The sequence below is a fragment of the Bos indicus genome, chromosome 16 (genome assembly GCF_029378745.1).
Source record: "Bos indicus isolate NIAB-ARS_2022 breed Sahiwal x Tharparkar chromosome 16, NIAB-ARS_B.indTharparkar_mat_pri_1.0, whole genome shotgun sequence".
Classification (NCBI taxonomy): Eukaryota; Metazoa; Chordata; class Mammalia; order Artiodactyla; family Bovidae; genus Bos; species Bos indicus.
In genome coordinates this window covers 4,744,827-4,770,260 of record NC_091775.1, presented here as the reverse complement: position 1 = coordinate 4,770,260, position 25,434 = coordinate 4,744,827, and the positions used below count along the sequence as shown (strand labels likewise).

At 50.8% G+C, this 25,434-nt stretch overlaps 2 protein-coding genes across 4 annotated transcripts; one reads left to right on the top strand and one right to left on the bottom strand.

The window, feature by feature from the left end:
- Positions 1-1,087: 1,087 nt before the first annotated feature.
- FCMR (Fc mu receptor) lies at positions 1,088-21,207 on the top strand. 3 transcript variants are annotated; one of them, XM_070767851.1, is made up of 8 exons: positions 1,088-1,268; positions 8,907-9,242; positions 10,006-10,137; positions 11,105-11,327; positions 13,811-13,947; positions 14,272-14,430; positions 15,217-15,275; positions 18,686-21,207. In XM_070767851.1, the coding sequence occupies exons 1-8, from the start codon at positions 1,232-1,234 to the stop codon at positions 18,860-18,862; spliced, it is 1,260 nt and encodes a 419-aa protein (XP_070623952.1). In that variant the 5' UTR covers positions 1,088-1,231; the 3' UTR covers positions 18,863-21,207. The 3 variants fall into 3 exon arrangements, with proteins under 3 accessions (XP_070623952.1, XP_070623951.1, XP_070623953.1); XM_070767850.1 differs by lacking the exon at positions 1,088-1,268 and adding an exon at positions 8,465-8,834; XM_070767852.1 differs by lacking the exon at positions 1,088-1,268 and adding an exon at positions 8,468-8,810.
- IL24 (interleukin 24) lies at positions 20,741-24,733 on the bottom strand. The gene is made up of 5 exons (XM_019975906.2): positions 24,542-24,733; positions 23,397-23,459; positions 22,369-22,527; positions 21,716-21,787; positions 20,741-20,824 (listed from the first exon to the last, which is right to left on the bottom strand). The coding sequence occupies exons 1-5, from the start codon at positions 24,710-24,712 to the stop codon at positions 20,741-20,743; spliced, it is 549 nt and encodes a 182-aa protein (XP_019831465.2). The 5' UTR covers positions 24,713-24,733.
- Between the last annotated feature and the right edge of the window lie 701 nt (positions 24,734-25,434).

Genomic DNA, 25,434 nt, shown 5'->3' with positions numbered 1-25,434 from the left:
AGTTCCTCCCAGGATGCCTCACAGCGAACGGCCTGAGCACCTGGACCCCTGGACACAACCTCAGAGCATCTGGGTCCTGAGGGACTGCTCTGCCAGGCAGCTCTGATGCTAGGCGGGCTCACTGCGTGACCTGTATGCAGGAGAGCAAGCCAGGGATCATCCAGCCCCACCTTCATTTTCTAGATAAAGAAATGGAGGCTCAAAGGAAGGCAGTGAGTTGCTCAAAATCCACATTTAATATTCCTCCATAGTAGGTCTCCCAAAAGAAAGCAAGAAAAGTGTTAGAAAGTGAAGTTGCTCAGTCATGTCTGACTCTTTGTAACCCTGTGGACTGTAGTCTACCAGGCTCCTCCATTCATGGGATTTTTCCAGGCAAGAGTACTGGAGTGGCTTGCCATTTCCTTCTCCAGGGGATCTTCCCGACCTAAGAATCGAACCGAGGTCTCCCACATTGCGGGCAGATGCTTTACCTTTTGAGCCACCAGGTCTCTTAAAGTGAAGTGAAGTCGCTCAGTCGTGTCCGACTCTTTGCAACCCCATGGACTGTAGCCTACCAGGCTCCTAAGTCCATGGAATTTTCTAGGCAAGAATACTGGAGTGGGCTGCCATTTCCTTCTCCAGGGGATCTTCCCAACCCAGGGGTCGAACCCGGGTCTCCCACACTGCAGGCAGACACTTTATCGTCTGAGCCACGAGGGGGGACAGGTCTCCCAAAGCATTTATCAAATGTGTTCAAGGGCTACAACCAGCACCTTCTGATTTCAGGCCCAAGCTTCTGTCCCTACAGCCATCCTCAGAGGGAGAAAATTGGCAAGAAGGCTCTTTCATGCTGAAGACAGGCATAAAGCAAATAACTCTGGCTCACATAAACCCCACAAAGCATAGGAGGACCCTCCAAGGCATAGAAATATGAGGCCTGTTAGTTTCTAGCAGTCTTTATTAATAGAAGCTGCCTCGAGGCACTTTGAACCCTGGGGACCCATTCTCACCCAACATAGCATGATTTCTCAGTTTCTGGCTTCCTCTGTGGTTTGCTGGTATTTTCTTTTTCCATCTAAAACTAGTAAGCAAACAAGATAGGTTGTCATTTCCTCTTTTCCAAGCCCCACTCCTCGTGGGGGCCCAGAAATCTCTTTTGAGCATCAGACAGCACAGAGCTCCGAGGTGAGCAGCGGGCCTCTGTCCCCCTCTTCGGGGGGCCCTTGGATGGGACCTTGCTCTGGAAGGAGCCATGGACCTGTGGCTTTGGGCGCTTTACTTCCTTCCAGGTAAGTGCTCTGGAGAAACACCTTGGACGCCGTATGAGGACTGAATTGGTCACAGGTAGGGGAGTGGCTCAGAGAAGGCAACAGCACCCCACTCCAGTACTCTTGCCTGGAAAATCCCATGGATGGAGGAGCCTGGTGGGCTGCAGTCCATGGGGTCGCGAAGAGTCGGAAACGAATGAGTGACTTCACTTTCACTTTTCACTTTCACGCATTGGAGAAGGAAATGGCAACCCATTCCAGACTCATTGCCTGGAGAATCCCAGGGACGGGGGAGCCTGGTGGGCTGCCATCTATGGGGTCGCACAGAGTCGGACACGACTGAAGCGACTTAGCAGCAGCAGCAGGGGAGTGGCTGGGTATCTCTGGCTCTGAAGCGTCTGGATGAATTTAGTTGTAAACCAGTACCTGGGGCAGGACAAGGGTGGAGGCCGTCCCAGCTCCCAGCTAGCACCCCTCTCTCCTCTCCAGACACTCCTCCTGAGCCCTAAGGTGTCGACTCACAGGCCGAAGGCGTCCCCTCTCCCAGGTGTCAGCCTGTTAATCTGGGATTTAAAAGCCTCCAATGTTCTCTCTTCTACCTCTACATTCTTTCTTTGGTTCTTTTATCGCCTGAATTTTCAAAGTTCCAATCGAAGACTCCCTGGTCCATTTGGTAGGCCTGCTTCCCCAGGTAGCTCAAACGGTAAAGAATCTGCCTGCAATGCAGGAGATCTGGGTTCAGTCCCTGGGTCGGGAAGATCCCCTGGAGAAGGAAATGGCAGCCCACTCCAGTATTCTTGCTTGGAGAATCCCGTGGACAGAGGAGCCTGATGGGCTGCAGTCCATGGGGTCACAAAGAGTTGGACACAACTGAGCGGCTAACACTTTCAATTCGTTTCCAGAGCTTCATATCTTGATTTACAGCCATCTCTTGGGCACCCCCACTTCCACATCTCATCAAGATCAAAAATACAACTGGCCTGACACCTAACCTCAGATTTCTCACTGGTCACCACCTAAATCAGCTACTCTGTCTTCACTATCTATGATATCAGCTGCAAAATGCCAAAATAGCTTTTTACCCACCTCTCCCCTTTAACCCCTAACCAGACTTTGACCCAACTGATGGCCAATTCATGTAGTTTGTAGATTCACACTTACCAGGATAGGAAGAAATGGCAGCCTCTGCTAGAGACAGAACAGAGGAGTGAAAAGAAAAAGAATACAGGAGCAGCTTTTAACTACCTCCCTACTTTCTGCAAGTCGACAGCCTGTGGCTCCAGATCCACCTTACTTCTTCTTGCCTCTGATCATAACATCATCCTCCCCAATGACCTTCCATGCCTCCTACTGCAAATTGAACCAAACTCCTGAAATACCAACTCCTTCCTTGGCCTCCGCCTTTATACGCTGAGCTTATCGTTCTCCCCAGGACTTTCCTAACCTCCAGCCAGCAGAGCTCCCTGAACGTGCGCTGGACTTCCCTGCCACCACGGTCTTGCTCCTGCTGCTCCTTCTGCCAGGAGCGCCCTACCCCCCACCTCCACCACTGATGCGGCCCTTCAAGCCCATCTCAACCTCCACCTCCTTCTCTACACTTTCCAGAGCCCCTTCTTTGGAACCTTAATATATTATTGATTCGGTGGTAAGTTTCTTGGGGGTCAGAGTAGTTGTTTATTCATACTTGCTTTCTTTGTGATGGCTGGAGTTTTGAAGAAAGGCAAATGTTTGAGTCAAATGTTGGAAGTCCCTGAAAGCCCAAAGGAATGAAGTTTTAATGAAATAGACTCTGTGACAGGTAGTAGGACATGGGTGAGCACAGCGGATGGTTAACCAAACTTAGGCCAGAGAGGGAAGAGGGACTGGGTGGACGTGGGAGATGTCTAGAAGTGAAGGGCACCCGAATTGTAGTCCGGCAGTCTGTCCAGAGCACTATGACTCTTCTAGCCAGAAGGGTCCTTGCTCTGGGCTTTGTCCTTCTCCACTGGTGCCAGTCCCCATGGGGTGAGGAGTTCAAGACCCCAAAGGACATGCTTACCCCAAGCCCACATCCACACCCCCTCTGCTAGGCCTCAAATTCCCTGTCCAAATGACTCTGAATCCACCTTCAGTGACTCTGCAATGCTACCCTGGGTCTTCTATTCTAGAGTTATGTCTTGGCCTGTAAAAGTGGCTACAGGTGGATGTTTGGGAAGGAGATGGGGTTTATACATGCAAGCTGGGTCATTCACCAAGTATATGCCAGGACTGTTGTGGAGTGGGCAGGAGCTAGGGTTGAGAACTGAAGGGAGAGGGGCCAGAAGCTGGAGGCAGAAAACTTGGGGCCATTTTCCCCTGCACTGCATGTGTGAGAATGGACATCCAAGGAGAGCATAAATTTGTCAAGATGTTGGAGAGCCCCAGGGACAGAGGAGCCTGGCGGGCGACAGTCCATGGGGTTGCAAAGAGTCGGACACGACTGAGCAACTTAACAACAACAACAGTTTACTAGCTTGGTGATTAACTTTAAACTATTCAGACTATGATGAAAGTGAAAGTGAAGTCGCTCAGTCGTGTCCAACTCTTTTGGACCCCGTGGACTGTAGCCTACCAGGCTTCTCTGTCCATGGGATTCTCCAGGCAAGAATACTGGAGTGGGTTACCATTTCCTTCTCCAGGGGACCTTCCCGACCCAGGGATCAAACCCAGGTCTCCTACATTGGAGGCAGATGCTTTAACCTCTGAGCCACCAGGGAAGCCCAAGACTGTGATATTTAGGCCTTATTTGCATCCCTGCCCCAGGTCCTGCAAATATGGGGGTGGCCCTGGTCCCAGAACCCAGTGCATGAGGCACAAACTACAGGCCACATCGCTTGGGGCCCCAGGTGGAGGCCCACAAAAGACAGCAGGATAGGAGGTCGGCTTTCAAACCTACCTATACCTTGACCTATAATAGTAAGAATGCACACGCTCGATGCTGTGACATAGGACAACAAACACACATCTAAAACTTACCCTTAATTCTTTAATATGAGGATGACTCTGGGGCTTCAGCACTTGAATGGATGTTGACGCTTTCTTCGGAGATAGGAAGAGCTTGTACAGGAACAGGTTTTGGAGGAGGAATCAAGAGGGTTTTTTTTTTTTTTCCCCTTTTACCATTTTAAGTGTGAAATATATCTTAAATGTTTGAGTGAAGTCCAAGTGGAGGGATCCAAAAGGCAAGTCTGGAGCTCAGAGGCACAGATAAGGCTGGAGATCCACGAAGTGCTGAGATCTAGACAGAGTTGGCACTAAAAGGCATGGGAGTCCATGGGCTCTTGCGGGGAGACCCGGGGGGACAGAGAGGAGGACAGGCCCAGTGCCAGGCCCTGGGGTGGCCCAAAACTGGTGGAGAAGGAGCCATACATAAGGAAGGAGGCAAAGAAGTAAGTGAGGAGGAGAAGCAAGCGAACAGATAAGTAAGGAGATGGCAAAGGACAGCCATCGAGAGAGTGACGTCAGGGAAGCCAGGAAAGCATTTCCAGGCAGGAAGGCTCTATCCCACCAAATGCTGCCAAGAGGATGAGGAAAAAAAGAAGACAAAGAAGTGACCGATGTGGCAACAAGGAAAGTTTTAGTGACCTTGATTGGAGCAGTATCCATGGAATATTGGAGACAAAATTCTGACAGATGTGGGTGGAAAAGGAATTAGGAGACATGGAATTGGATTGCAGCTGAAGGGGAGCGGGAATGTCAGTGAGGGGTTGTCCAGTGTGGGCATCATCAGGGCATGTGTGTGAGCCATGTTAATGCTGGAAGAGAGCAACCACCGAGGCAGGCAGAGAAAGGCGGTGATTGCAGGAGAGAGGCTCTGTAGGACGTGATGGGATGGACTCAGGATCCAGGGCAAAGGACTGGCTTTTGAGAGAAGACAGATACTCCATTCACAGCAACAGGACCAAGGCAGACAGCAGGCCTGGACACACACAAGTCAGTGTGTGCAGAAGTAGGAAGCCGCTTGGGATGTTTCTCATCTTTTTTTTTTTTAAGAGCCCTGCTCCATCTGATAAACATAAAGCTCTCAGGCAGGTCAGCTTCCTTCTTCCAGAGATCCTGCTGTGACTGGAGTTGATAGGGTCCTCATCACCTCTCCTGCCTAGAAAATCACCACCCTGCAGAATCCAGTCTATTCCCAGAGCACAGCCACAGCCAAGGCCTTGGGGCCTAAACCTTATTTTGTATTACGAAAACAAGATTTTTTTCCTATGTTTCAAACATATGCTGTGCTGTACTTAGTCCCTCAGTCATGTCTGACTCTTCGAAACCCCATGAACTGTAGCCTGCCAGGCTCCTCTGTCCGTGGGGATTCTCCAGGCAAGAATACTGCAGTGGGTTGAGTGGGTTGCCATGCCCTCCTCCAGGGGATTTTCCCAAACCAGGGAAGGAACTCAGGTCTTCCCCATTGCAGGCGGATTCATTACCAACTGAGCCACCAGGGAAGTCCAAGAATACTGGAGTGGGTAGCCTATACCTTCTCCAGGGGATCTTCCCAACCCAGGAATTGAACCAGGGTCTCCTGCATTGCAGTTGGATTCTTTACCAGCTGAGCTACCAGGGAAGCCCATTTCAAACATATATTTATATCCAATTACATGTTGAGAGTGACTTTTTGTACCACATATATCCCTCTCCCCTACCATCATCACTGAAAATCAAATCACCGATTCAGAGATTAATGATACATCACAGCTTCTCTAAAACATCAATATTAAACAGGTTGATTCCTTTATATGTACTTCTGCTCCTCCCTTTCTTCCCTGGAATCACTTGGAAATGTAATCATAAGGCTCAAAATTGCAAAAATTCAAGGGCACCTGGGTTGCTTACCTAAAAATGAAGATTCATAAGCAGATATACTCACCCGTTCAAAGCAGATATAATCACCTTGCTGAAGGGCAGGACCAGGTCATCTGCATCTTAACAAGTTCCCCCACAGGAGTCTTACGTATACTGTGCTAAGTTCTAAACCTGGAGGTTGTATCTATCTTTTTTTCTATTTGGGAAGTCTGCTTGTGGTTAGAAGCTATTATGAGCTCCAAGGAGAGTGGAATCTGGTCATTTTCACCTTGCCCATTAATGCTTCCCTGGGACCAGAACTCAGTGTACCCAGCAGCTTTCCTTGTGCTTCATCCATCCAAAGTTTGCCCACTAAGGATGTCCCAGTCAGTGCTGGTTTCTGTAACAAAGTGTCATAGATGTGGCTTCCACAATAGACATTTATTTCTCACAGTTCAGGAAACTAGAAGTCCTAGATCAGGGTGCTGGCAGATATGGTTTTCTGCGAGGGCCCTCTTCCTGGTTTGCAGAAGGCTACTATCTCCCTCTGTGCTCATGTGGTCTCCTGTGTAAATAGAATAAGGACACTGATCTCATTTTGAGGGCTGCAGCTTCATAACCTCATCTAACCCTGCTCCTGCTGCTACTGCTGCTAAGTCACTTCAGTCATGTCCGACTCTGTGTGACCCCAGAGACGGCAGCCCACCAAGACTCCCCCATCCCTGGGATTCTCCAGGCAAGAACACTGGAGTGGGTTGCCATTTCCTTCTCCAATGCATGAAAGTGAAAAGTGAAAGTGAAGTCGCTCAGTCGTGTCTGACTCTTAGCGACCCCATGGACTGCAGCCCACCAGGCTCCTCTGTCCATGGGATTTTCCAGGCAACAGTACTGGAGTGGGGTGTCATCATCTAACCCTACCTACCTCCCAAGGCCCCACTCTGTAATACGGGAGCTTCAACACATGAGTTTTTGGGCAATACAAACATACAGTCCGTAACGTAGGATCTGGGCAAGCCAGAGGGTGACCAGCAGTACCCCCACTGAATAGAGAGAGGCCACTGGAGGCGTCTGCATGTGTCATGACCCATCTCTGCTCTGTCTTGCCTCTGCCCATTTTACAACACCTCACCCTTGAGAAAGCAGCCAGCATGCCCTTTTCTGGCTGAGTTGGTCTGAAAACGTTTGAATGCTCACTCTCAGTTGCCAGGCTTTGCACACAGGTGTGTGTGGTCCCTCTGGACCTACGGGGGATTCCCCCAGCCCCTTGGTTGGGTCTTTGCCCTTTGAATGGGTCGCCCTTCCATTGGCATGTTCCAGTCACAGGGCTGCCTCCCTCGTCTCAGTTTCCAGGGTGTTTAAAGCAGAGGTGGGTGATTCGCATGAGGGCTTTCACATCAGCTCACACGTGTCTGGTAGTGCCCTCTGCTTCTCCCTGCTGTGCTAACCAGCTGCACATCCAGATACTAATGAACTCCTGCGAACGCTCCCCTGCTAGCCCTTCTCTAGCCTCCTCCACCCTGTCTCATGCTCTCACAGTTGCTTCCTCCTCTCTCCAGATATCCCCATCCTTCCCTCCCCCCAGAATGTCCTCCTCAGCGCATCTAGAAGCCTGCAGCCCCACTTCTTCCCCTGACTCCTCGGAGCAATTCTAAATCTGTGCTCTGCAGATGAATTTCAGGAAGCTTGTGAACACCCCTCCCCTCCTCATGAACATGCTGTGTCCTCTCTCCTCTCTTAGGCTTTATGGGGCCAATTCTCATTGTCTAGAAGGGTTTCTCCTCCACCCCAGTCCCCCCAGCCTCACCCCAACACACACACTCCGTCCTCTGCATCATCTTCCCAGAAATATATGGACCCTTATTGGACCCACTTAGTTGACAATCATACCCTCTTCTCTAGCTTAGCCCCGCCTTCTCTCCACCATAAGCTTATTGATGTCAGGGACTCAGGAGCCACACCCTTCACTCCTCCCGGCTCCACACCAGCCCCAAGGCACAAACAAGGTGTGCACACATTCAAACACACTCCTGTTTCCCTCTGTATTCCCTCCTTCGGTGAGGATGACCATCATTCTCTTAGCCCTCCACACCCAATCCTTCAGGCCACAGCTTACACAGCCCTTCTCCCAGAAAGCCTTCCTCAAATTCCCCTCCGTGGCAGCCTGGATCAGGCACTCCGCTTGCTGCTTCCAAGGAGCCCTGTGTATTCACGCCATGGGATTTATTACACTTTGCTGTGGTGGCCATAGATTTGTTTCACTGAATAAGTGATTCTTTCTGTGAGGGAGGGATGGCAGCTAGCTTATCACATGAACGTGATTCAATAGATACTTGTTAATGATTGAATTAAAAAAAAAAACTGGAGGTGAAAGAGTTGTTTTGGTTGGATGGATCCAAGCAAAACAAAACTAGACAGGAAAACCTGTTGCAGTAAATTTCACCACGCCTCCAGGCAGCACACTGAAGTCACTCAGGGGCCACGTGCTGGTTGGGGGCGCAGTTCACCATGGCACATGTCATGGCACATGACATTGTGACTAGATTCTCAGGAGGTTGGTGTCTGGGACCATAGAGGTTCAGGAGGAGAGCTACATGAAGGCTTGGGCTGGGGAGAGACTGAGCCTCGGGTGTAGAGTAGGGACGGACATAGAGCCAGACCAAGGAGGTTAACAGGGTTCAGGATGGAAAGAGGCTGTGGGTGCAGCTAGGGCTAGACATGAGGGAGGCGCAGGGCTGCTCACGGGGATGAAGCTGGATGCATGGATGAGTATGAGGCTGCACTGGGGCCCAGGTTGGAAACAGGGCTGTGTTGGGGACGTGGCTGGGGATGGGGCTTCCTCTCACTAAATCCCTCTCCCTGCAGTAGTCGGAGCCCCGAAGGTCCTTCCAGAAGTAAAGATGGAAGGAATGCTGGGAGGATCCATTACCATCGAGTGCCCACTTCCTGAAACGCATGTGAGGATATATCTGTGCCGGACCATTGACGAGTCTGGAAGATGCACCACCGTGGTGTCCAGCAACAAATACGTCAGGGAGGAATTCAAGCACCGAGTCACGCTGGAGCAGTGTCCGGACAGGAATCTGTTCCTTGTGGTGATGACAGAGCTGACCAAGAATGACAGCGGGATCTATGCCTGTGGGGTGGGCGGGAACACAGACCGAGGCAAGACCCAGCAGATCACCCTGACTGTTCACAGCGGTAGGTGCCCCACTCGCTAGAGGCTGAGGACACCCAGGAGGCGGGGCAAGCATGGGGCCGCAGCAGTCCCCACACCCTAACACTGCTGCCGTACCAGCTAGTCCAGCGGAAACTGGGATCCATGGGGCTGTAACCTCGTAGAGTCAGTGAACTTCACGATCCACCAAATTTTCTATCCAAGCCGTGAGAAAGGAACAGGATCGGTGCGCCCCCGGGTGGTAACGTGCCCACCTTTCCCCCGGGTCACAAGCCAAGTGGGGGGTGGGCGTGAAATTGAGGAGAGGCTCTGAGACTGGAGGAAACTGGAAGCAAAAGGACATAAGCAGCCCCATAATTGGTCCCGTGAGAAATATCAGGGATAAATATACAGGAAAGACAATCATTTTTCAAGCCACAGTTGATGGCCAAATTTGTTACTTTATATGATCCTTTCCTTATTGCTCCAGAACCCCTCCTTTCTCCCTTCTTTCTCCGCTGACTTCCTCAGACATACACAGTACTCACTCAATAATCTAGATTCCTGACGGACTCTGATTTTGCAGAGAATGCCCACTGCGTCAGGGTGAAAGAGGATTTTTTTTCCAGGGAAGACCCCAGCTCAGTTACTTTTCCTCTCCTCTCATGGGCACCGTGTCCTCATCCCTTTATTGCCATCTACCCTGGCAATCTACCCTGAGTCAGCCTCAACTCACACCAGCAGTCCCTCCCCCGGGCCTCAGGCTGATGCTGGAGACCACCAATGGACTTCTCTTGCCTTTGGTAGTTTACGAGCCATCCTGGGAAGAAGAGCCGATGCCTGAGCCTCCAGCATGGTTTAATAGATTTCTACAAATGCACTTGCCTCCTTGGTTCCAGATGCCTGCACATGCCAGTTCTTTAAAATTCACGTCCAAAGGTCAGTTCTCCGAAGCTAGGGCAGGGGAAGTGGGAGAAATTCTATGTTGTTGTGAAAGTGGACGAGGGGAATATGTGTTCAGTTCATGCAGTGGTTGGCAGAGCAGAGCTGAGTCTCACGTGTGTATTTCCCTGTCTTGGAAGAGGGAACCTCCTTGAGATCTGCATTCCAAGGCTGTCAAGCCCATCCCTCAGCCACTGCACTAGTTGCAGTACTTACACATCACCACCAGGTGGGGCCGCACATAATGAAGTTTATGCTCCATTCACAAAATCTAGCCCTTCTATGAATGACTTAGCAAACCAAGACTGGGCAGACATTTCCCAGCCAGAAGTCCTCCTGCCTTCTGCTCCCCATGTGGCTATCTTCCATTTGATGGCATACAGTAATTTAACAGCTGTATTTTGCGACAATAAGATTAATTATACTAATGATACTTTTACATTTCTATCACTTTTCTGTCTTGAATGCATTTTGACATACAATGTTTCTATCATATCCTCACATGTTCCCTGAGAGGTAGACACATTAATTGAATATTGTTACCCTAGAGGACTCTGCTGGCCCTTGAGAGGGGGATAATGTCACTGAGCTCATTACATACCCAAGGTTGTGACTGACAGGTGTGGAATGCGGGAGAATAGACAAACACATAGATATAATACAAGTCAGGGTGGGAACTGAACTACAGTCAAGGTTTTCTCCGTGGTTAAGAGGAGGGAAAGCTCTTCTGCCTGGGAAGTCAGGGAAGACTTCCTGTAGGAAATGGAGTTTGAAGCAAATATAGACAGAAGGGACTAGGTGTAGATGGCCTGTTCAGAAGGCATTTCAGGCAATGTGGATTGCAAGAACAAAGGCAGTCTACCTAAAAGGAAGGAATGTGTTCAGGAAAGAAATGGTTGACCCAAAGCTACCGGAGACCAGAGTGTGGATATGGAAGGTCACTTTGTCCTGCTCTGTCCTGCAGTAACCACACCAGCTCAAAGGACCAAGTCTCCTCGAGCACACCAGGCCTCCCCCAAGCCCTCAGTCACCCACCGCCCCCGAGTTTTCAGGGCATCTTCGGTAGCAACTGCTGAGCCCACCATCTTCCTGCCAGCCATCACAACCTCAAAAACCTCAGCCCAGAAGGGGCTTCTCAGGCTCCAGACGGCCAGCTACAACCACCAAACCAGGCTTCACAGGCAGAGGTAAGATGCCTCCACCATTCGGACGGGGTAAAACTGGTGAAAGGAGACTAGAGCTAGGAGATCCACCGAAATCTCCCTAAAATGTCTGCCAACAGAGACACTTCTTGGCTTTGTCTCTAGAAGTCACTGTGAAATACAGTATAGATATATTTCTTATAGCTATACTAATGTTATGCCTATAACATTAACTCATTAGTCCTATTAACAAGTACACACTTCTGTGCTCCAGCAGGAGATCTTGTAGAGATAAGACGATCTTTCAGTCATTCAACATTTATGCAAATCTGTTTTGACGCTGCAGCTGCCGCTAAGTCGCTTCAGTCGTGTCCGACTCTGTGTAACCCCATAGACAGAAGCCCACGAGGCTCCCCCATCCCTGGGATTCTCCAGGCAAGAACACTGGAGTGGGTTGCCATTTCCTTCTCCAACGCATGAAAGTGAAAAGTGAAAGTGAAGATGCTCAGTCATGTCCGACTCTTATCGACCCCATGGACTGCAGCCTACCAGGCTCCTCCATCCATGGGATTTTCCAGGCAAGAGTACTGGAGTGGGGTGCCATTGCCTTCTCTGGTTAACCATGTAGATCCTCCCCATAATTGTAGGAGTTTTCCTTTTAATAGATGAGAACTTAATTTTTTATTGAGACTTAGCTCATCACTCCGATTGAGTTTAAATGACCCTAAGAGAAAACTTAAATCTATGGCCAGCCTCAGAGCAGGTATTTTTAACTGGCCAGGTGAGAGGACCCCATCTAGAATGATTATGAACAGATAGAACAGGACTGAACACTCATCTAAAACAAATTTCCTAAGGGGTATCCAATAAGAGCCCAAAAGAACAGAAATCCACCAAGGTAACCCAGAAGTAATAGGCACAGGTAATTGGCCACAACCCAACAATTGGATTGAGTTTTAAACTAGCATAGAATCATGCTATCATAGATGGCTCTGAGAGACTGCTCCTGTTTTGATGGGGAAGAACTAAATGAATATAAAATTAGCTACTAAACCATCAGTAATTTAAAAATTACTTTTGTGTGTTTCCTTTTACTCTTTCAACGTGGCTACTAGGAAATTTTAAGTTACCTTTCCGGCTCGGACTACATTTCTGTTGGCCAGCTCTCAATTAATGGAGGGGGTGCAGCCCAGGAAAGTGCTGCTATCGACCACTAGGAGGCAGCATTAGAACAGATTCCAAAGAAAACCAGTCAGATCAGATCAGATCAGTCGCTCAGTCGTGTCCGACTCTTTGCGACCCCATGAATCGCAGCACGCCAGGCCTCCCTGTCCATCACCAACTCCCGGAGTTCACTGAGACTCACGTAATACCTGCGAATTATTTTTTTGCCAAAGCAAATAGAAGGGGCTTCCCAGGTGGCTCAGTGCTAAAGAATTGGCCAGCCAATGTAGGAGACAGGAGATGCAGGTTCTATTCCTGAGTCAGGAAGATCCCCTGGAGGAGAAAATGGGAACCTGCTCCAGTATTCTTGCCTAGAAAATCCCATGGACAGAGGCGCCTGGTAGGCTACAGTCCGTAGGGTTGCAAAGAGTCCATAGGGTTGCAAAGACTCAGACTCAACTGAGCAGTTAGGCACACATACAAGCAAAGGCAAACGTGAGCGAAGAAAGGCATTTCTGACATCATTTGGGCCTTAAAATTAGGAAATTGAGCCCATGAGAGCAAAGTGGTTACAAACAGAACCAGGACTTCTGATTCCTAGTCTATTAAACCATAACAGCCTACTAGTGGAGAAGAATTCAATTAACTCAACCAACATGTTTTTAAATCCCCACTACATGCCAGGCATTGTGCTATGTCCTGAAGATGTAGAAAAGTTTAAAAACATGATATCTAGGTGTTATTTTACTAATACTAGTCTTGACTGTGGTAAGTGTTGTAACTGGTATGAACAGAGGAAGTGGTGACACAGAGAAACAGTTGATTCTAGTTTACCACGACTGGAGAAGAAAATGAGGACTTATGTAATGGATAAGGAAAGCAAGATTTCAACATGTAGAGAAAATGGAGGGAAGACCTTCTAGCAAAGGGAGCACCATCCTCTCTTCCATAGTTATCAGAAACTAACTCATTTAAAATCTGCAATCATCTTGTGAAGAAACTGAGGTGCAGAGAGCTGGAAGTGGAACTGACCTTTGTTGATTGCTGCTTGGGTCAGCTACATTAAGGTCTTTATAGCCACTATTTTATTTCATCCTCAAACTGTTCTGTGAAACAGGTTTTACTGTAACCATTTACTGGGAAATGAGGCTCAGAGAAGTTAGGAAACTGATTCAAGATCACACAGCCAGGAAAAAGCTAAACTTGAAATTTAATCCAGGTTTCCTAAGGTGGGTGGGGTGAGAATTCTGTTATCCAAGGGACAAACCTGTGAACTGCCTTCAAAAGTTGGCCCTTGGGGTGCTGCCTTAAATCCCCCTCCGTTTCTTACCTCTCCTTCCTCTCCCCGCTCTTCCCCTGCTCAGAGCCTCCAACCAGGGCCCGGGCGCTGCATCTGGGATGGAAGACCAAGGTGTCTTCGTCCTGATCCCCACCATCCTGGGTCTCATACTCCTGGCGCTTCTGGGGCTGCTGGCGAAAAGGATCATTCAAAGACGGAAAGGTGAGTGGGTCAGGCCCAGTGACGGAGCTCCCAGAGAATCCAGCTCCCTCTGATCCCCCAGGGACACTCAGGACTTTGGATGAGCAGACTGAGTTTGAGGGGACTTGGGATGGGACTCGGTGGTCTGGACACGGGGACGGTGAGGGGCGCGGCCCGAACCCTGAAGTGGAGGGCCAGCCTGTGCCACTTTCGAGCGGAGCACCCTCAGGTCAGACGCTGCCAAACGGCGGGGAGGGGGCCGTCTTTAGTTTTCTGTAAGACTGGGCGAGTGCGGGCTTCTGACACCCTCCTTCCTCCTTCTGTCCCTGCGGCTTGGTCGAGAAGCTCTCTCCAGGCGGGTCCGCCGACTGGCCGTGAGGATGCGCACGCTGGACGCCTCCCAGCGGGCCCTGTCCCGGAGGCCGCGCGTGTCCCGGCGGCCGCGCACCCCGAGCAATATCTACAGCGCCTGCCCTCGGAGGCCCCGCGGCGTGGACGCGGCTGGTGAGCCGGCTGGCAGGCGGGAGGAGGGCAAGGCTGGGCGTGCAGGCAGGCAGCGGGGAGAAGGTCGGCCTGTGGGGGCGCGAGGCGGGTCTGGGCGGTGGGGGGACAAGAGGGGTTGGGGGCGGGGTGGGGCTGGAGGGGTGGGGAGGGTGGGGTGCGGGAGGAACGAGGCGGGGTGGGGGGCGGGGCTGGAGGGGTGGGTCTGGAGGCGTGGGGGTGGGGGTGGGGTGGGGGGTCCTGGGGGACGAGGTGGAGGCGGGGGCGGGGCTGGCGCGCGAGCTGGAGCCGCAGAAACTGCGGCTTCATTTTCTAGATAAAGAAATGGAGGCTCAAAGAAAGGCAGTGAATTGCTCATTTGAGTGAATTTGTCCTTTGCTTTATGTTTTATATTATGTCAAAAAGACCTTCTTGGTTTCCTAGTCATTGATAGAAGAGCTAGATTTTGTGAATGGAGCATAAACTTCATTATGCGTGACACCGCATAATGTAATATCTGGCAATATCTGTGGGATCTTGTGGTGCTCTGACCTGGGGTGGGATGGGAGCAGGGTGGTGGGGGTTGGGGGAGTGGGAGCGGGGTGGAGGAGGTGGGGGCCGGGCCGGGGCCGACACACGAACTGGAGCCGCAGAAACCGCGCGACGCACAGCGAGAGCCTGGAGACCCGCGCCTCCAGGACAGCCGCGCACAGCCGGGCAGGGTCCACCGCCCGGGGGCTTCCCGCAGAGCTGGGGGTCGGGGGTGAGCCCTGGGCCCCGCCTTCATGCCGCCCTCCCCTTCCCCATTAGGTGGAGGGGCCGCATCGCCCCCAGTCCCCGGAGCGCCCGCAGCCTCCGCCCAGCCGCAGGTAAGCCCCGCCCGCCGCGGGTAAGCCCCGCCCCACTGCTGGTAAGTCCCGCCCCGCCTCTGATTGGCAGCTGCGGCTCGAAAGGGCGGTCCCAGACCTGGGCGTGGCCCCGCGCGCCGTTTGCGGAGGTTCGGCTTCTCGGGAGGGCGCGGGCTTTCCCAGCTGCTGCCGGTCCCTGCGTCCGAGAGTGAGTATCCGTTTCCTCCTTGGACGGTGCACGTAGACGGCTACCCAACAATTGTGGTAGACTTAGTTACTTGGCTTCTGGCCAAGCATTCCTCATGGGATAAATGGGAGCTTAAGAAGAGGATACTAGATGTCGACTGGGAAGGGCTTTCCTGTGTAAGAGATTCAGTTTCCAGTAGGTCTTAAGAGGGTTACTCGGTTTCATCTGAGGAAGTACTTTCTAGTAAGCCCTCTAAGATAAGAGGAGATTGTTTACTGAAGGCAATTAAGCCTGGCCAATGGCACCCCACTCCAGTACTCTTGCCTGGAAAATCCATGGATGGAGGAGCCTGGTAGGCTGCAGTCCATGGGGTCGCTAAGAGTCAGACACGACTGAGCGTCTTCACTTTCACTTTTTATTTTCATGCATTGGAGAAGGAAATGGCAACCCACTCCAGTGTTCTTGCCTGAAGAATCCCAGGGGCGGAGGCCTGGAAGGCTGCAGTCCATGGGGTCGCTGAGAGTCGGACACGACTGAGCGACTTCACTTTTACTTTTCACTTTCATGCATTGGAGAAGGAAATGGCAACCCACTCCAGTGTTCTTGCCTGGAGAATCCCAGGGACGGGGAAGTCACGACTGAAGTGACTTAGCAGCAGCAGCAGAGACATAGATGGGCTTCCCTGGTGGCTCAGCTGGTAAAGAATATGCCTTCAATGCAGAAGACCTGGGTTCAATCCCCTGGCTGGGAAGATCCCCTGGAGAAGGGAAAGGCTACCCACTCCAGTATTCTGGCCTAGAGAATTCCATGGACTGTACAGATAAGATTCAACACTTTGAGTGAGAAAGATTCCTCTTTAAATCTAGGTGTGGAGTAGGGAACTCATCTTTTTTTTCTCTCTCTCATCTTTCCATTGATGAGCATTGGCAGGTGTATGAAAAAATGTTAAGCTATTCATCCTTCTTTGTCTTCCCCAATTAAGAAGAGAACATTTTATTCTTTAAAGCATCCACAGTAGCAGAAACATTATTGCTTCTGGAACCAGGAAAACTAAGTGTGGCAAATGTCCCTGATTTAATTAGGGTGTAGGCTAAGCTGATGCAGCAAACGCTAAACCCCAGGGCTTGCAAGATGGAAGCCTGTTTTCCTTGAAAGTGAAGACAGGGAGCCAGGAGGAGGTGGCCTGAGCCATGGGGTCATCCAGGGCTGCAGATGCCTTCTAACTGTTGTTCCACCATCCCCTGGAGTCTTTCCTCATCCGTGGTTGATGCTCAATCACTAACACCATGTATGCATCCGCACATGGGAGGGAGAAAGTTGCTTTTTTAAGACCAGGAGCCTGAAGTGTCACGTATCAGAGAACCACTGGGCACAGCTTAATCACATGGTCACACCTGCCTTCAGGGGAGACTGAGAACTGTATCCCTGTGGGTCTTGCTTAAAAGGGGAGAGTGATGCCTGGGAACAGGCAACAGCTCTGCCCCCATCAGGCCCAGCTTCTGGAGCTTGCCCTTGCTCAGCCCTGCTGGAGGGGTTCTCAGTAGCGTAGGTAGGCCCAGCAGTGCCCATCAACTCTACCCTTTGTTGCTCACTCGCTAAGTCACATCTGACTCTTTGTGACCCTATGCACTACAGCATGCCAGTCTTCCCTGTCCTTCACTATCTCCAGGAATTTGCTCAAACTCATATCCATTGAGTCCTTTTCTCTGAAACTGTTCTGTGACCACACATGGCCTCATGTGAGCCTGTCAGTTCAGTTCAGTTCAGTCGCTCACTCGTGTCCAGCTCTTTGCGACCCCATCAGTTGCAGCACGCCAGGCCTCCCTGTCCATCACCAACTCCCAGAGTTCACCCAAACTCATGTCCATCGAGTCGGTGATGCCATCCAGCCATCTCATCCTCTGTTGTCCCCTTCTCCTCCTGCCCCCAATCCCTCCCAGCATCACAGTCTTTTCCATTGAGTCAACTCTTCGCATGAGGTGGCCAAAGTATTGGAGTTTCAGCTTTGGCATCAGTCTTTCCAAAGAACACCCAGGACTGATCTCCTTTAGAATGGACTGGTTGGAGCTCCTTGCAGTCCAAGAGACTCTCAAGAGTCTTCTCCAACACCACAGTTCAGAAGCATCAATTCTTCAACGCTCAGCTTTCTTCACAGTCCAACTCTCACATCCATACATGACCACTGGAAAAACCATAGCCTTGACTAGACGGACCTTTGTTGGCAAAGTAATGACTCTGCTTTTCAATATGCTATCTAGGTACCTATACCTTGCTTAAATTTTACCCTTCCTCCCTGCTTGAAATTCACACTCCTGCTATCAGGGATTAAAAAAAATCTTGATAAAACAAATTCACAACAAGGTGCCTCTGATAAATGACTGAGTAGTTTAAGCCTTCACAGGAAGCGACTTTTTAAAAATGGTTAAGTCAGATTAGTCTCAAATGATGAACTGTAACAGGCAGTGGGAGATACATTTTTGAAGCAAGCTGCTGCCCATTCCCTCTCTGGTAAAGTACAGAAAGGAACAGCTCCTTTCAGTGAGCACTTACTCAGTGCCTGCTCTGTTCAGGGGGCTGAGCTTCTAGTTCTCAGTGGTTGTGTTAAAAATATGTGACTCTCCCTGCTGCAGCCTTCCTGGGTGGATGTCACAATAGTTATGCCACACTGGGGTCATGCCATAGCCCTGCCGTCCGAGAACTGATCCATCCCGAAGGCAGATGATCCTGAAGTTTCTTTCCGGGGAAGTGGAGCTCCACACAGCTTGCTACCTTCCTCCCCTTCAACCGCCCACTCCTTCCTGGAATGCACTGTCCCGTCACGTCACAACCTCTCCAGGGAATGAAAGCCCTATGGAGGTGCAGAGGATGACTCATCCTCCTTCTGAATAATTCCCTGAGAAGATGCATATTTATTCCACAAGTCACATCATCTAATCCAGAGGGGGAACTCCTCTGGTGGCTGGTTCTCCTTCAGACCCATGCTTAGTCACATGATTTTTGTCTGAGCCCCATTTAAAACACTTCCTGCCGTATTAGATCTAAGTGTTTTCCAGTTATGTAGAGCGTGAGGCACCACCCTGAAAATCCCCAGGGCTGAGCCGCCTGATGGAGCTCAACCACCTCTGTGTTTTGCCTTCTGGAGGACAGCAACCACGCGCACCCCAAGCCCCACCCCACCATTGCCCACTGTGGATACTACAGTCACCCTACCCAAACCCAGGGATGATCCTTTGGTCATTTCCAGGTACCTGAAATTCCCTGGCTCCATGTCCCATCTCTGAAGATCGACTGTGAATATGTAAGCTTCTGCCACCAACCTGCTGCCAAGGTGGAGGACACTGATTCCGATGACTACGTCAACGTTGCCTGCCTGACTCACCTCTCCAGCTGTGCCCCTGAGCCCAGACCTTGGTGTCAATGAGTCTTGCCTGTCTGCTGGCTCCCAACACCCACTCCATCTGTTTCAGAACCCTTGTTACCTCCCCACCTCAAGTCTCATCCCTGCCTGTTTGCCCGGAGCATTGATCAGTCTCCCCTCCTCCAGCTCTCCTTACACACTTTTGAACCCCGTGGTTTTCAGGTGGCCTCTGGGAATGCAGAGCATTTACCCTGTTGCCACCTGCCTCCTTTCCAAGCCATGTGACAGGCTATGGACTTGCAGAGTCTTTTTGATCACAGGGTCCTTACTCCCCTGGCTCTAGACCACATGGCTTTGGACTGGAGTGGAGGCATAGCTGTTGCTTTGAAAGCCCTTCTCGAGCTTGAGTTCCCCACCAGCAGAAGGTACCTGGACTGCCCTGTGAAGACACGCTTCAGCCCTGAGCTAGGAAGGGACCTTGGTATGAAACACCCCTGGCAACCTCTCTGCCCCAGTCTTAGGGCTAGCACTTACTAGTGATCTTCTGTTTGTCTGGAGTCCTGTGGTGACGGCAGTTTATTTGGATGTGATGAAGGGTTGTAAATTTTCAGAACCATCCTTGTTAGTCACACACGTGGATACCCTCTTTAGGTCTTCCTCCCTTGATCCACGTAAGTACCCTGACTCCAGCATTTTCTCTCTTTAAGAAATAGAATAGCTTTTGTTATCTATTTATCCTTGTTCTATAGCCTAGTACTATCTTAGCCGTGGTCTATTTGAGCTATCCAAAGCCATTACAACTCTCTGCTTTCAGAAATACAGTCTGTTCCAGTCCAAGTGGCTTATGGCCAGGTGGGGAAGGACAGTGATCTGGGGTTCCTGGCGGGCCCATTGTTCTGCAAGAGCACTGACATCGTGGAAGAAGAGACTGCCCACATCCTATTCATCCTCCTAAGTGTTCTGAAGGAGGGTAGAGTTAGGCAGACATTGTATCTTTGGATTGAAATCAACTACAAAGTTCAACCAGAGCTGGAGACGAGAGAATGCCCAGTCCTGCTTTCAAGAAGGCCTTTCCCAGACACACAAGTCAGCCTCACGGGCACTGGTCCAGTACTAGAAAGCAGAGGCTCCCGAGGTCCCTGCCTTATGAGCAGGGAGTGCCCTCACAGGTGGGCCTGTGTGTCCAGGCATGAGGACACCAGCCACAGTGTCAGCCTGACTCCAGCCCCCAAGGCAGGCAACAAAGGCGGATGAGCAGGATCAGAAAGAGCACCCGAGGGACGGGGCTGGTGGGAGCGGGTGGGAAGGGCTGACGGGAGAGGTGAGAGGTGGTGCTGACGGGGAGTCTGCTTTGTGCTGGGCACCCTCTGTGCTCTGTCTTTCACCATTTACATTCCAACCAGTGCTCTCACCTCACCCAGCGCTCTGTTCCTGCAGATGTCGTGACCTTGTGATTTTCATGCCCTGAGGCTCAACTCCATATCCCAGCATCCCTCATTGTTCCTCAGCAATTCAAAGACAGGTTTTAAAAATCCAATTTATTAAGCATTTCCTGAGCATTCCCATCCACTAACCCCACACAGTGGCAAGGATTGTGGGGGGAAACAGAGAAACGTGAAGAGGGCAACTCCAAAAGACAGTTTCACTGAAACTTCACTGAAATAGAAGTTTCAGTCTGACAGATAAATATGGCATCAGTTAAAACACTGATGGGAATTAAATAGAGTTGTAATAAATATAGGAATCTGCTTTGTAGATTATTCACAGCATCCAAGGGAACCTTCCATGACTGTTGTTATGGTCACTTAAAGAATGAAGTTGTAAGCTGGGGCCAAGAACAGGACCCATGGTCAAGAGTGTGAAGTGCCCAGAGGACATCACGGGAAGGGACCTTCGTCTGAAATGACACGGAGAAGAAGGAGGGTATCCTGGTCTAGGCCTTCAGAGCTGGTAGAATTTCTCCATCCAGCTCAAGAGAATGTCCATTTCTCCAAAGGCTTTGGTCACAGCTGCTTCTCTGTCCAACTAAAGGGAAAGGAAAGTTGAAGACCTGCCGTGTTAGCCACAGGAACAGGTTTCCTTCTGACCCCTGAACCTGGTGCGACTGTAGATCACAGGCTGTGACCCCTTTAGGATGGCCTCTGACAAAGTCACCACCCATCAGTTCTCTGTGTGCGCTGTCTGCTTTGGAGGCAAGGACAGATGGGTTGGTGAGTGGCCGCAGATAAGGAGCAAGGGAAAAACATCATGAGTCCCTGACAATCAGAATCCCTGTGCAGGGTGGATTCCATCTACCTGAGACCACTGTGCAGATGAGGAAATTGAGACCTGGGTGGTCCCTTTCCCTAGTATGTTATTGCTCTTCACCATTTGTTTATAAACTGGAATATCTATTCCTCAAAAAATGATCGAAATTGGATTGTCTTGGGGAGGGAGCTGGGGATGAAACTGGAATTTTCTTTGTTGTCTTAGTTTAGGAAAAGACAACATAATTCTTTTTTCACAAACTCGACCCTTTGAGCATCCTGGAAAATACTGCAGATTTGTGTTGGGGTTGGGGATTCTCCCTTCTTTCTCCCTCACTTTTGACTCACCAATTGCCCACCTCAGGTACCCATAAAGCTCTCACTTTGGAATGTCCTTGGTAGTGAAATCATCTTGTAGGGAAATAGAATAGCATTTTAACTTGAAAACTGGCAGAAAAATTGGCCATGTCACTTGCAGTGTTTATGCAAAGTGTATGGTAACTAACGCAGCTACAGTATAGCTATGCTCCTGCTAAGTCAGGTGGCTCAGGGCGAGCTGGATGGAGTCCCCTACATCGAATTCTACACCAGGTCCCTAAGGCACCCTCGTGCGACAGTTCAGGGTAGTCTGCTTCCAGATGGGCAACTCTCAGTTCCCAGCCTTGATTACCTGTTTAAATGCTTGGTAGAACAGCAAAAATCGCCTGCGTGCACTCTTACGGGTGGAAAACATCTTTTCCTGCTGGATAACAGAGAAAGAAAATCGTGCCAAGTGTCAGGTAGGAGCAGAGGTGCCTTCTCCCACTCTTTCCTAGTAATGCCAGAAAGACTCCCAAGGCCTAAGAGGGCAGCTCCAAATCTCACATCCCCAGGGCAGCCAATGCTGACCTCCCACCGTGCAGCAGAGACTGCCTCCTTTCATACTCACAGTAGTCTTGCCAGATAGAGGTGATTATCAGCACTTTATAGATAAGAAAACCAAAGCCCAAAGCGATTGACCACTTTCGGGGTTTTGTTTTTGTTTTGTTTTGGTCTCCCAATTTCTCTCTCAAAGGTGTTTTAAATAAATAAGATTGATTATTTGCACACAAAAAAAAAAAAAAGAGAGAGAGAGAGAGAGAGATTGACCACTTTGCAAATGGACACCCAGTCTGTTAGACTTGGACTTAACCCAGCACTGCTGGTGTCCAGAGCCTGTGCCCCGTTCCATGACACCTGCAGCTCCCTGTCACGGAATAAAAGCCAGGGCCAGATAAGGGAAGAGGAGTCTTCTGAAAACACAGCATCTCCTGTGGACCTCTGTCCCAACTTTGTTCTACTCACACTGGCTTGCAGTTTTGACACGATGACAAAGAAGTTGTTGGCCAGAGTAGAGAATGGCTTCAGGATCCCGAATTCAACAGCCTTGTCATGGTAGTTTTTGAAGACAGTGTTCACGTAGAACCTCAGCAGGGCATGGATGAGGTGGCAGCTCTCAGTCTCCTAGGGGGTGGCAGGGTCACTGCCAAGCCCAGGCCTCTGCCCACTCTGACCCTGATGAACCACCCACGTGGTGCACAGGGCAAGATAAGCACAAGTGGAGGCAGGGATCCTCCAGGAGATGGGGCTCTGAAGCGTTGGGTCTTACGCTTCAGAGCCCCTTTGGACATCTTTGTTTGACCAGAGGACCCACAGGCCTAGAAAGGAAGGGCTCATCCGGGGTCCCACAGCCAGTGAGTGGCAGGCCCAGGCCTGGCGCCCAGGACTCCCGCCTCCCATGTGGTTAGATTTCTTTCTTCTCCAGCCCATGACCTCTCTAATAGCTCTGGGCAGTGATGGGCCTTGAAAAGCACCACCTCTTGGTTAGCTGAGCTTTGGCAGGGAAAAGGTTTAGAAGGAGAAATGAAGAGAGAGAAAACTAGTGTCCATGAAGGCAGGAATTGCACCCTGGGCCCCTGAGGCGCCACAGAAGGGAGCTTGGCATCCCTCAGGGGTCAGAGCTTGGTGGTTTTTACTCACTGCCTAGATGGGTGAGAAGAAAGTAGGGGCATGGAAGAGGCCCAGGCAGACGGCTCTGGGCCAATGAGAGCAGAAGAGAAATCCAGATTGATGGAGACTGGCTAAATGGAGACAGATATTTACAAGCCTCAGTCCCCGCCCTCTCCTCAGGTCCTGTATTCACATACCCTGGGTACTGAGGAGACCAGCCCAGGTGTTCCTCCTCCAGCTCACCACCCAGCCCTGACCTGTGCAGGCGCAGCCCGGGACAGAAGTGAAGTCTTCTATCAGCCTCCCCCGGAGCACCCCTCAGCCTCACCCTCAGGAGACCAGCCACCCAGAGGAGACAACACCCTTCCCCCACGTCTGATTACCGAGACGTTCTGCAGAACCTCTTTCCGCAGCAGCCGGACACTCATGATGTTATCTTGAGCTTGCTTGGGGAACAGAAAGGACAGATGTCTCCAGGTTGGAGGTCAACATAGAAGCCAACCTTGCAAGTACATGCTGCTTGCCCAGACCCTTCAGTCTATCTAGTCTGTGTGACCTCAGAAGCCACAGGGGGGACCCAGGGAGGGGCATGCTGAGCTGGCTCCTGGCAGGGAGGTACAAGGTTTCAGCTTCAGAAAATCATGAATCCTGGCCTCCCGGGGGCAGATGGAATCTTAGGCGTTCTCAGAGCTTTGATAAAGGACTTGGTCCTTTGATTCCTTTGGTCACTTGAAGCATGAAGAAATATGCCCATTTTAAGAACCACTAGGATTCTTACACTAGGATGTTACCCCCACCTTCCATGGAGAGTCGGGGAGGCTGCACCTCAAGGCTTCCCCTGCAGCCCGCCACTTCTTGGGTTTCCAGCCAAAGAATCCTTGATTCTTTGTCCTACCTCCTCATTGTGCAAATAAGGAAACTGATAGCATAGGAGTGGGGGAAGGCTGCTGTATGGATTGGTTTCAAGGTCAAGATCACACAGAGGTGTCCTGTCCCAGTCCAGCACCCTCCTCTCTCCCCAGACTGCCTTGTCAAGCTCCTTCATTCTGCCTTGCATCTGGATTGTCCTTTAAGGAGTACGTGTCACAGGATGCATTAACCGTTCTTTCCCAACTCAGAATTAAACATTCTTTCAATCTTGAGTCAAGGCCTCAGCAGGTGGGAACAAACTAGGAGGAGCTGGCAAAGCAGTAGGTGAAAACTCTGGTGGGTCTCAAAGGATTCCCCGTGACTTCCCGTGGGTGAAGGCTTATGTAACCCTGGGACAGAGATGAAGTGCAAATGAATCAGGCTTCCTTCTTATTCCTCATGGGCTGTGTTTCTTTTCCTATGGATTGGCCACATCTTTCTGAGCCTCAGTTTCATCGAGTGGAGAAGGAAATGTGGACCCACAATATCTCTGACTTCACTAAGCTCCTAGGTAGGAACATGATTAGCAAGCTGCAAAGGGCTCCATAATCATCAAATATTTTCCTTTGCCCAGAATCACCTCCCTCCATGGCTGGGTCCAGAACAACACTTCACTCACCACAATGTCCTTCATGGCCCAGAAGGCCTGCCACAGTTTCTGGAGAACTACTCCTTCTACCCGGCAGGGCCCAAACTGGAACTCTTGGCCCCGGACCCAAGGCCCCGGGCTCCAGAGAAGCAGCATCAGACTCAAGCAGGGAAGAGCAGCCACGTGCATAGAAGAGTTCATCTGCAGCAAAGAAGGTCCAGGAGGATCCTGCTGGGGGAAGGGAGCACCCCTGTAAGGGAGGATCCTGCTGGGGGAAGGGGGCACTCCTGTGAGGGAGGATCCTGCTGGGGGAAGGGGAGTACCCCTGTAAGGGAGGATCCTGCTGGGGGAAGGGGGCACCCCTGTGAGGGAGCGTCCTGCTGGGATAAGGAGGCAGCCCTGTGAGCAAGGCCCTCAGCCTCAGGCGTGGTCCCCCTGGAGTAAGGCTCCTTGCCTCTGCCGCAGCCAGCCTTGGGGACACACAGATGCAAAACCTGAAACCAGGGTGCGTTCCTGGTGTTAGAACAGTTCAAACGTGTGGCCTTGCCAGGGTGCCCTGGGCGAGGCAACGGTTTTTCGGCCCCGAGGGCCTTTCTGCCCCTCAGTCTTACTCCCAGTGGTCTGGCTATCCCTGCTACCTCCTCCCTCAGCACTCCCCTCTGCATCACACACACACACACACACACACACACACACACACACACACACACGCCCTGCCCCACCTTCCCTGCTCCGTTACAGTCCTCTCTAGCCAACAGCCCACCCACCAGTCAGAATCTGACCAAGAAAAGTGAAGAAACGGGGAGTTATAATGTGCCAAAGAACACACACAAGGATCTCAGACTCGGCAGAACACATTCGCCGATCTGAGTTCTGCCCTCAAGTCACCGGACACACATGGGCAGGTCTTTCTTCCCTCCCCC

Excerpts from the sequence above, each read along its gene's own strand:
- FCMR (XM_070767850.1), top strand. The coding sequence starts at position 8,789 with ATGAAGCTGGATGCATGGATGAGTATGAGGCTGCACTGGGGCCCAG. Across the intron at positions 11,328-13,810 it reads ACCAGGCTTCACAGGCAGAG|AGCCTCCAACCAGGGCCCGG; the intron begins GTAAGATGCCTC and ends TCCCCTGCTCAG. Across the intron at positions 14,431-15,216 it reads CCGCGGCGTGGACGCGGCTG|GTGGAGGGGCCGCATCGCCC; the intron begins GTGAGCCGGCTG and ends CTTCCCCATTAG.
- IL24 (XM_019975906.2), bottom strand. The coding sequence starts at position 24,712 with ATGAACTCTTCTATGCACGTGGCTGCTCTTCCCTGCTTGAGTCTGATG. Across the intron at positions 22,528-23,396 it reads AGGTTCTGCAGAACGTCTCG|GAGACTGAGAGCTGCCACCT; the intron begins GTAATCAGACGT and ends GCCACCCCCTAG. Across the intron at positions 21,788-22,368 it reads TGTCAAAACTGCAAGCCAGT|CAGGAAAAGATGTTTTCCAC; the intron begins GTGAGTAGAACA and ends TCTGTTATCCAG.